Raw genomic sequence first — 11,189 nt, 5'->3', positions numbered from 1 at the left:
GGGGGTCATGCAGCAAGAATGCATCAGAAGCAATGCTTGAGCCAAACTCTTTCTGATTCAAAGGTGGGCCTCTACCCACTAGGCCATGCTAACTCTTCACTATACCACATTAATGGCTCTAGGGAACCTAATTTCCATGTGTGATGATGTTTCTGGCAATCTAAATTTGAAATTGGTTTCAAGGACACTTCCTTCCCTCATCTCTGCCATCACACACCGACTCTAAGCCACTAGTAGCATCTACATTGGCCTTGGATAGGGGGTCCTAGTATAGCTGAAAGGGTTGGTGATGGATGGAAATAGGGGCTGGGGGTTGGGGGGAGGGTCAAGGATAAAGATAAGGATTCTAGAGAATCCAAGAGGCTAGGGCTCTTGGAGTGATAAAATAATCACAGAGGATCTGGAAGGGATCCCCAAAAGACATCTCACCTAACCCCCTCATTTCAGAGCTAAAGAAATGAAGGGGGGGGGGCAAAGACATTCAGTTGGCTCACAGTCAAATAAGTGGTAAATACTGGGAAAGAAACTTAAATCCATGGCCTCAGAGTCTAGACCCAGACTCTAAATTCTACCATCTCACATTCTTTCCAACTAAGAGATACTTCTCAAGTCTCCATAGCATTCTATCATCCCTTTTCTTTGTTGGGCCCTAAAGATGAACTCCCTTATTTTTCTTTTTACTAATCACTCACTTTCACTTTCAATCAGGTTTCTCTCCTCTCTCCCATTTTTTTTTTACAATAAAACACAATTTCCTGCCCTCTCATGGCAGGACTTTCCCATCCCCCTCATTTCTCTATCACCACCGGTCTTGTGATATAGAGTCAGACCTGAAGCAAGGTGAGAATCAGGGATTTCTTCAGGGATGGGAGGAAGGGCAGGTGAGGGCCTAGGCAAGTACTTGCAGAGTAGGTAAGAGGAGAGAGAGATGGGCAAGCAGTTTTCATTGTTAACCAGGACCCCCAGATGAGGAAATGCAAAGCATCACTTTCTGGGCAACTGTGGGGGGGAGGCTAACTGACACACAGCATGTGCCAGAGGCATGATTTAAACCCAAGTCCTTCCTGGCTCCTGGCCTAGCCCTCTGTCCATTCCATCAGGGTGTCTCTCAAGAGAAGAGAAGACTGGGAAAGAAAGGGCAGTTCCTTGGTTCCTGGCCTTCTCTGACAGTCATTCATATGTAAGGGATGGAAAAATTTCTCTGAAAGGCACACACTGAATGCATCCTGATGACAGCCATAAGTGGTTGGGGGACCATTAGTTCTCTGGCATATTCTGTACCCCTGGTTTGTTCCACTCCACTAGTAAAGATTATCAAGAGTTAACTTAATGGATGATTTCCCAACGGGGGTTCCCTGTGCCATGCCAACCCTGCCAGCTTTAACATTCTACTTAAAAGATCCACTGTACTAACATATGGGTGTGAGAAGAGGGTGGTGGCAGTGGGGGTGGGGAGAAATGATGCTCATTAGCACAATGGTGACACTTTGGGGAAGGGAAGGAGGGGCTCAGGCCATGGATTATTTTTACTCATTATAATGTTGTTGCTGCTGTTTTTGAACCATAAGCTTGTCTCAGGTACAACTGAATTCCCCTATGATGCTGTTACTAGTGATGACCCAGAAAGGACATCACTACAGGCTTTCCCTGGACCAATGCCCAGAGAGAGCCATTGTTCTGGAGGACGGCACCACTCAAAGTGCCAATGCCCAGGTGTGTGGTATGCACACGTTCTTAGGAGGGGAACACCTCCCCTAAATAAACTCAGCTCCCAGCTAAGAATTTAATTCCCTTCAATGAGGCTTTTCAATGGGCATTTTCTCCAATGATGTTACAGGGCTCTGTGTTAAAGTGCTCATATGGTGCTTACCAAAAGTGGTCCCTGCCTCTGGCCTGCTCACAGAGGAGACGATGACAAATCCAAAGCCTTCGTTCTCCCCCCGGCGGATCTCCACGTCATAGGGCTGAAGCACTGTGCTCACCACTCCGCTGCCGCCACCACCACCACTGCCAATCCCGCTGGTGCTGCCGCTGCCCGAGCTCACGGTGTTCAGAGAGTTCTGGCTGCCCTGGGGGGTGCGCTTCTCCTCCGTCAGGGAAGCTGGCTGGTTGCTACTGTGATGGGAAGATGCTGGGGAAGGGACCTCATTTTCTGCTTTGGGGACTGGAAAAACAAAGAGAGAAATACTCCTGAAATACTGGCTTCCTTTCCTCCCTCCCTCCCTCCCTCCCTCCCTCCCTTCCTTCCTTCCTTCCTTCCTACATTATAGTGAGGATTGTTCTAGATGGGTTGGATGAGAAGGTCTCCAAAGTGCTTTTCACCCCTCCAATTCTGTGGTTCTGTAATTTTAAGGCAAAAGTACTAAGAACCAGGAAAACCTACAAAGGCATAGGAGGAATCTGAGAATTCTGAGAGCTGGAGGTGAGGAGGAAGGAATGCATTCCAGTTCCAGAGGACAGCCTGTGTACAAAGGGACCAAGAATACCACCTATGGGCTATTTAACCCATGACAAGTCTAAACTCCTCATCTTCCATTTACTCATCTCTAGAATGGGGAAAACAATAGTCCTCATGAGATAGCCATGGAGAACAAATAAGAAAATGTCTACAAAATGATTTCGAAATCTTCAATATTGTAGAAACATTAGTGTGCCTTTTGATTATTTCTCTTAATATTCACTGATTAATAAGTCCCAGTAGGAACCCAGAGGAGCCCCTGGTCTTCACACACACTCTAGAACCTTCTTTAGATTAAAGTTTCTAACTAACCTCAGTCCACCTACAAAAAGCCAGATGGAGTAATGGATAGACAGCTGATGTCTTAAGACGTGGACTTGAGTTCTGTTTCTGACAAATACTGACTGTGTGACTAGGGGAAAGTCACTTAGCTTTTCAATGATCTAGGTTTGTCTTCAAGCGCACAAGTTGCCGAGATGCTTTGGTAGAGGGAGATTTCTCACCCAGAAGTTCCATCCATATCAACACAATCATACATCCTGTCCCTGTCCTTAAAGTGCTGTATGCATGAGTGGGATTGTTGTTCAGTTCCACGATTTAATAGAATCACATATTCAGAATTTGATGGGACTTCCAACTCTACTCAATCTATCTCTCATTTTACAGATAAGGAAACTGAGGCACAGAAGGATTAAGTGCCTTTTTGTCATCAGTGTGAGAAACTCTCAAAGTACAAACTCCCTGAGATGGGTAACTTGTAGTTATCTTGACCTGGAGCACTGAGAGATTAATTTTTGTCCATAGTCACAAATCCAGTAAATGTTGGAGGCAGGATTTGAACCCAAGTCTTTACGGTGCCAAAGTCAACCCTTGATCTACTCTATTACATTTACCTCCATTAAGTTCCATTTAGAACTATAACTGAACCATTTAGTCCAATTCTTTCATATTACAGAAGAGGACATTGAGGACCAGTGATATTAAGTGACCAGGAACAGTCCCAAATATAGTAAGCATGAGATTAGGGATTTTGAACCTATATGTTTTGACTTGTTTTATTAATATTCACTCAGCAAACAGGATTATCACTCTTATGTCGCTTTGTAAAATAAATTCATATTTATAGTTAAAACCAAATTAATTTGTGCACAACATTATGAATGTAGAAATTCATAAAAACAAGACAGACAGGTCTTGAAGAAGAGCATGATGGGAACAGCAGATTGATAGGCTTATAGCTCTAGACATGGAAGAGCCTTCGGGGTCATCTAGTCCAACTTCCTAATTTTACAGATGAGGAAACAGCAAAGAAGTGCCCAAGATCACACCATTAGTAAGTACCAAAGCCAAATTTGCACTCAGTTCATCTTGATTCCAATTCAGCCTTCTTTCCCTGCTGTTTCTCAGTTCTGATGCTCTTTAGTTCCTCTGGGTACATATATCTCCCAGCTTCAATTTCCTCATCTGTCCCCAAAGGGCTGATAATATTTGCCTAGCCTGTTTCACTGGACTGTGAGGCAAGAAGTGTAAATCTCCAGGAACTATATAAATGCCAGTTACTATTATTATGTTGGGGCAGCATATGACTTCATTCTTATTGCGAAAGCTCTGTAGAGGTTTTTAACAAAAATAACATTTTGGTTCAGGGAATGACTTGACTTTTCAATTTAACATACCATTAACCCAACCCCTCAAAGAGTAAATATACAAAACTTGGTCAATTAAAAAGAACAAAGATGAAGACCACCTCATCGTCTTCAGTGGCCTCCACCTGCTTTTCATCTGTTAAATCTCTAACCAAAATTGAAAGAATGAATCTAACAGTGTTAGAGTAAGACCCTTAGCTTCCATTAGGCTAGGGAAATCACATCTTACACAGAGGATCATTAAGACTGAGAGTTGAAAAGGGTGCATAGAGATCACCTAGTCTAATGACTCAATTTTACAGCTGGAGAAACTGAGGCCTGCCTTGCCTGAAGTAGTTACTAGAATTTCAGGATTTGAACTCAGGTCTTCTGACTTCAATACAGTGTTTTTTTCACTACCCCCAAAGTGGTATCCTCTAAAAATGCCAGGATGTCAGTTTTTCAGCGGTAATGTCAATTTTCTCCAATAAAAACTTCTCAGTGAAAATTTAACTGTGCCTTTGGCCATTCTTTCTGCCATGATGCTTGCTTAGCTTGCCTTTGTTCGTGAAATGAGACACATAAAGTATTGGGGCCACCATTCTTTGACTCTCCTGCGAGGAAAGAAGCCCTTCTTTAACACGGCATGTCAGCTGATGCCAATGAGGGGAGTCTTCAATGTGGCTGTGAGCTTTTCTCCCATGGGCTTATTTTTTTATTTTCTTTTGACTTCTCATTTCATGCCACATTCTCTTCTGACTTTAATGATAACCTTCAAAGCACACTTAACACCTCCTTCTGCAGAGAATTAACACCAAATGAGGAGGATGACTCAGTACTACCAGTCAATATGGGGGAATGGGAAATAGGTAGATATTCCACTAGCCTTCTCCCTCTATAGAAAATGCACAAAAGCCACGGCAAAGTACTTTTAAATGACTGTAGTTTTGCAGAGTTGTAGGAAAGCAAACCATCTGGAAATTCTGAGCTTGATCAAATTTGCAAACATTTGCTAAAATAGATGCTTGAGGAGGCAGACATGAGAAAAAGGGCTGTTTCTTTTTCTTCTGAAGAAAATGAGAATACAGGAGAGCATCTGTGAATGCTGCCAATGTCCAGATTCTGGTATTTGCCACTTACCCGCATAGACCACTTTACGCCGTACAGTGAGGTTGACGTGGCCTTGCTTGGCAGCTTGTTGCATAAGTTGGACCACGAGCTGGTGAGATTTTCCAATCACTGGTGTCCCATCAACACAGATTAGCTCATCTCCAGACCTGAGGCGACCGTCTGCGTCAGCAGCACCCAGCGGGACGATGTGACCAATATAAATCTGTTAAGTAATTGGATGAGGGAATGGATGAAATGTTAGCCAGCAAGAAGGTGACAAATCAGCTAGATTACCACATGCCCTGCATACAGTAGGTCCTTAATAAAGGCTTGTTGAGTGGAACTGATGAACAGGCTTGTAGTATTTACCCTGTGGAATGGTAATCCTCAATCAAAACATCCAAATTCTCTAAGCCCATTCCCCGATAAGGGAGTTGGAGTAAACTAGCTTTAAGGTCCCTTTCAATTGTTAAACATTCTACAATCAGATGAATAATGTAGAGAATAACTAGATCTCCAGCTTTCTTCCTTTTCTCATCTCAGAACCATGATAAATATTCTCCCCTCATCAATTCCAAGATAGTTCTTTTCATTTAGTCTGATGAAAACTTCTTTCATCACAAAGGGGAATTGGCCCCTTTTGGACCACTCCATTTCCAGATCTCAAAGTCCTCCCTTAAATCTTTATCCTGAGTATCTACAGTTATAATACGTTGCCAACTTTTTGGTAAACTCCTTAAGGTCAGTTGTTTTACTCCCTCTCTCCCACACGCAGGGTTTACCTGGTAAATAATGCCACCTTAGTGACAGTTTTTTTTTTTAGCATGGTGCCCATTTTCATTAGGGCATCATTCCATTCATTGATGACTATTCTGACTTTACCTCATTTCCCATTTTGTCAAAGGCGATTTCGTTGGGATCAGTCCTTAGAATTTTACAGCTACCATTTCCCCTGTATTTGTGATGCCCAGGAAGAAGCGCAAGTTTCTCCAATGACCACAGGAGCTTTGCAACCTAACAAATAACGAATCCACCCCTCATGATGGAAACAAAGCAAGTGGTCTGGAAACAGTGAAAGCCCAGTGATCTCTCCAGGCAGGTTTCAGATGAATATAAGATTTTGGAGGAAATGGTGACAAAACACCCACCAAATCAAGAAACACTTACAGGCTCTCCAGGTTCATTTCCACCTAGAATTCTAAAGCCAAATCCTGTTTCTTTTCTCCATAGGAAGATATCTTGTTCTTGGAAATCTGGAACTGCAGAGGTGGGGGAAGGGGGGAGGAGAGAAGGGGGGAGGGAGGGAGGGAGAGGGGGGGGGGGGGAGAGAGAGAGAGAGAGAGAGAGAGAGAGAGAGAGAGAGAGAGAGAGAGAGAGAGAGAGAGAGAGAATGGAGAGGAAGGGAAGAGAGAGAGAGAGAGAGAGAGAGAGAGAGAGAGAGGAGATTATTTGTACTGATAAAAAGGAGTCATGCTTTTAAGCCGCTTCTCAATTTTCCCCTACCCAAAGGTGAATAAAATTCCATGACTAATAAAGATGAAACTTGAATAGATTAAAGCTTGGCAATGCAGAAGCTGAAGAGAAATGGAGTGACTGTGAATCAATGAAGGCTTATGGATGAAAGGATTTGTGCAGGTTCCTAGCAAAAGAGTTAATGTAGGCCGTGCTCATATCCTTTTTTAATGGATGGGTCCGAGTTAGATATTCCTAATCAAACTCAAGCAAATATTTCTCTGCAAAGCTTTTATTCTGTCTTGATTTTTTTACTCAATATACTCTCTCTCTGAAGTTAGTGTCGCTGGGAAGAGGGTTAGGGGATCATTAAATCTTTAGCTACTGAGAGTTGGCTATAATTTAAAAGAAGTGTATCAAATGGAAGTCAGAGTACCCTGTAAAGTTCTAATTAGTACATTTAAAATTCTATACTGATTTTTTTTATTACCTATCACCAATGGTGTTTTACAATTCAAAGACTAGCCAAAGGATTCGCCTTCTGATAAGAGTGCCACTTATTGGAAAACAAAAACAAATCCCACCCAAAAAATCCCAAACAAACATGGAAATATTCTCTTTTTTCATAAGCAATCAAAGACCATTATGGCAAAATTTGTATTTGGCTATGGTCACTTTTGCAAAGAAAATGAATTACTGAACTTAGTAAGAGATGTTGAAAACATTATCATTGAGCTCCTGCTCTATGAGATACGGATGTCCTCTGCAATCCTGGGAAATGATGGAATTCCAACCATGACACAAGCATCAAATCTAAAAGTTGCCCTGAAGTATAATGAAACCAACCCTCAGCTTAGTAATTTGCATGTCTGTCATAGTTTCTGCTGCAATTTGTCAGGTTAACCATGAAAGACTAGAAGCAGCATCACCATTTAGTGCTGATGATGCATTTAATCTCACCACTAAAAATGAGGGTGGGAGAAGGCTGGGGCGAGAGGGTATTAAATCCTTGGGTTTAGGGAAATCTACTTCCACACGATAAAACTAACTCCTTCCTTCTTGCTCTACATACCAGCTAATCAAAGGAATAATAGAAACCTATTTCTATGGGTTTATTTTTTCATCCTTTAAAACATTCATAACATGCAGTGTAGTCTACAGAATAAGGCTTTAATTTTTTTTGGGGGGGTACCATTTTATTGGAGTGGAGGATATATCAATTGATCTATTGATCTATCTAATAAATACTATACAGACACATTGACACACATCAGGAAAATATATATATATATGTTTATGTGTGAATATATATATGTGTGTGTGTGTGTGTATCTCTTTCTCTCCATTTTATATACATTTATTTATTTATACACACATACATAAATCCTGGATATTTTTAAGCTGCTTTAATTAACTGAATTGTATGCCATAGGTATCTGAGGTCCAGGAGATTTCAGTCTGGTCCGTTCTAAGTCTGATGTAGGTGGGAGGTGAAGGCTTTCAGAGGTAAGGGGAAGGTGGCTGAATCTTGAAGTTGGTTTTAGATGCTCCCTTTTCAATGACTCACTATAGCTTAAAATGAAATATGAATCTGGAAGGCAGATGAGTGAATACTAAGTCATAGGTGTTTAGATCTGAAATTTTTGCTCGAACCATCTTAATACTAAGGATTTATGTGCATTCTCCTTTTTTAAAAAATGCTTATTTTAATTGCAAGGGCTACATTAGAAACCTCCAAGGACGGTAAACTGAAGCTACAGCATGAGACTGTTATAAACATAATTAGAGAATAATATCATCTTAAGCATGCCAAGATGACAGTAATATTTTTATATTCACACTCGTTCACTGGGATATTTGTGGTAATAGCCTAGTTCTGACAACAAATTAAGAAGAGGTATATCTCTTTGCTTTATGAATACAACCAAAATGGGAGGTTTCTAGCACATTGTTGGGTTTCTGGAAAGGATCTGGCTAAACCCTCCTGAGATCAAGCTTCATCTGTGAGACAGACATTGATGTCTGCACAGACCTTCAGTAATATTCTTGGACCCATATTCTTGGAGTCTTTTAACACATGCCCATTTGGTCACATTATTAAGATGTCAAATACTTTGCCTAGTGCTTCTTATGAAGGAACTGGATACCGTATTATGAGAAGCAGAGGCGTTGGCTTACCACGTGATTTAGACCAGAGCAATAAAAAGGTTATGGGTAGCTGCAAAATCTTAATAAAAAAAAAAGGAAGTTTGCATAAAAAAACTTTCAATGAAACAGGAAGTGCTTCAATGGTAATGCGGCTGGCAAACACTGAGAACAGGAGACATGGAACAACACATACACGACACATTGGTGTACAGAGACTCATTGTCAAGTTATCTTTCAGGGCTTTTTCCATAGCAAGAGCTTCTCCAGTATCTAAGTCTGATCCTCCCAGGGGGTTGAATTTCACCATATGTACACGAGGGAACCAATTAGCAAAGTGACTCTTCAAGATACCCCTGGTCAAACTTGTGTTGCCAACACTTCCGCTCTAAAGATTCAGTTCTAGTTAATGAAGGGATGTATTAATGCATATGAATATTTGGGCCAACTAATATCCATGAATAATGAAAATTCATGTACCAAAAGCACCATATTGCAGGAAGACATGGAGCTGTTTGGCATTTGCTTCTGTTCTCTTGAGTCCTCTGGGACTTAGCCTGGAAGGGACCTAAGAGATCATTTCTTCTTCATTTTACTGATGAGCATGAAGCCCATAGAGATCACAGGATCATAGATTTAAAGCTGGAAGAGCTTCTACATCTCCCTTTCACTCTATCCTACGGGGAAACCGAGTCTCCAAGAAGTTAAATGATTGTCTACGGTCACTCAACAGATAATAAACAGCAGAGATGAGGTTTTTTGTCTGATTCTCTGACTCTAGAGTTGCTAGCCCTTCTTATCTAATACGTACACCCATGTCTCTTCCCCCTTCTTTCCAAATCCAAACGTTGAGGACAGGGTCATCATCCAATTCTCTTTATTTCTTAAAGTCACAATTAGAGTTTCCATGTACAAATTCCCTCTCTAATCCATCTTACACATAGCTACTGAAGCACTGGCACCAACTCTCCTCCATCCTCTGAATCCACTCTTCACTTTAGTTTCTCAGAATCCCTAGTTTCCTTAAAAGCACATCTTAACTACCATTTCCTGTGTCAGGGGCTCCCTGATCCCATTGGAGGCTGCTACCTTTTCCCCTAAAATCACCTTGCATCTACTTTGCATGAACCTGTACCTACAGATGCCATCTCCCCAAGGTAGACTGTATGCTCCTTGTGGGCAGAGATTCTTTTTCCTTTTATCTTAGAATGGCCAATGCCTGGTATGTAGTAGGTGCTAATGGAATGAATGAATGGTCATGTCTCCCTTGACCATGATGTTTATTTAGCCAGAGCTAATTGAGAGGTGAGTTGAAGTTTTACGTTTCTTTTAATTTCAAAGTCCTTTTATGAGAGCGGTGACCCAAAGACTAAACATTTGATCTTAAAACTCTCAAACTTGGAAAAAGCCATGAAAAGACTTCCTTTGGTAATGAGAAGGACTGGAATGCCCAGCTCAGAGGGAGTAGCCCTGAGCAGGTGTTTCCATCCCTAGAGTTATGTGACACACTCACTGAATAGGACAGACAGATGGCACCATATTGTCAACTCTTGCCTCTGGTCTCTAATTTGTCAATGAGAGATCCGAGGCATATATATTCACAAATTACTTTTGGTGCTGTTTCCTTCCCCTCTTCCCACCCCCCACCCCCCCCAAAACAGTTACTCAGCTTCCTCCCCAATGCAAGGTAGTGGGAACATCAAACAGGATGCAAGACAATACAGAAAGAAAAGTTTTCAACTCATTCTTACTCTTACATTCTCCAAAATTCGTGGAATTGATTTCTCTCTCTCTTTCCCCCTTGCTCAATCCCGATGCAGGCGAAGGTGACATAGCTGTAATATTAATTTTACAATTTTGCAAAACTTAATGTATCTGCTTTCTTTGGAGTTCATTTTAATTTAATTTGGCTTGATAAAGGGAACATGCAGTTCAATTTTCACACATAGCACGGTAAAGGTCATAGCTGCTTTCAAAGTAAAATGACTTTGATGACACTGAATTAGTTTGAAAAGTACTATAATTTCTTCCATGGTATATGGTGTGTGTGTGTGTGTTTTCTTTCAGATGTTGGAGGAGGACAAAAATCAGAATTCACAATCATACCATTAAGGATACCACGAAACAATGAAAGCCATCCTGATATTTTCATTAGGCTTCTTCTATTACTGACATATTGTAAATTTCATGTTTCTAAATAATTCAATTTCAATTAATTTATAATTTTTCTAAAGTTTATCTACTTTTTAAAAAAAGTCTTTTAAAAATAGACATTTATAGATATAATTTATTGGGGAATGTATTTTGCAAGTGGGTTTGTTTGGTTGTGTTGGAAGTATCTGTTATGTGCAATCAAATTTATCAATAGGTTAAAAAATAAACTTGTTTCATTTATACTT

At 40.9% G+C, this 11,189-nt stretch overlaps 1 protein-coding gene across 6 annotated transcripts in view; it reads right to left on the bottom strand.

Annotated features, from left to right (window-relative positions):
* MAGI1 (membrane associated guanylate kinase, WW and PDZ domain containing 1) overlaps positions 1-11,189 on the bottom strand; it is a 740,901-nt gene that overhangs the window by 27,323 nt on the left and 702,389 nt on the right. For 4 of the 6 annotated variants that reach the window (XM_069084169.1, XM_069084172.1, XM_069084170.1 and 1 more), the window contains 3 exons: positions 6,361-6,452; positions 5,224-5,416; positions 1,871-2,164 (listed from right to left, as the gene is read on the bottom strand). In XM_069084169.1, the coding sequence (XP_068940270.1) occupies positions 1,871-2,164; positions 5,224-5,416; positions 6,361-6,452 (579 nt within the window). Of the gene's footprint in view, positions 1-1,870; positions 2,165-5,223; positions 5,417-6,360; positions 6,453-10,547; positions 10,626-11,189 lie in introns of all 6 variants that reach the window. The other 2 variants (XM_069084168.1, XM_069084167.1) reach the window with 1 other exon arrangement.

Source organism: Petaurus breviceps, unplaced genomic scaffold (assembly GCF_028583685.1).
Source record: "Petaurus breviceps papuanus isolate PSGF00001 unplaced genomic scaffold, PetGlider_PUasm1.0 174, whole genome shotgun sequence".
NCBI lineage: Eukaryota > Metazoa > Chordata > Mammalia > Diprotodontia > Petauridae > Petaurus > Petaurus breviceps.
The sequence above is the reverse complement of the archived record's forward strand: the minus strand, read 5'-3'. Positions and strand labels throughout refer to the sequence as shown.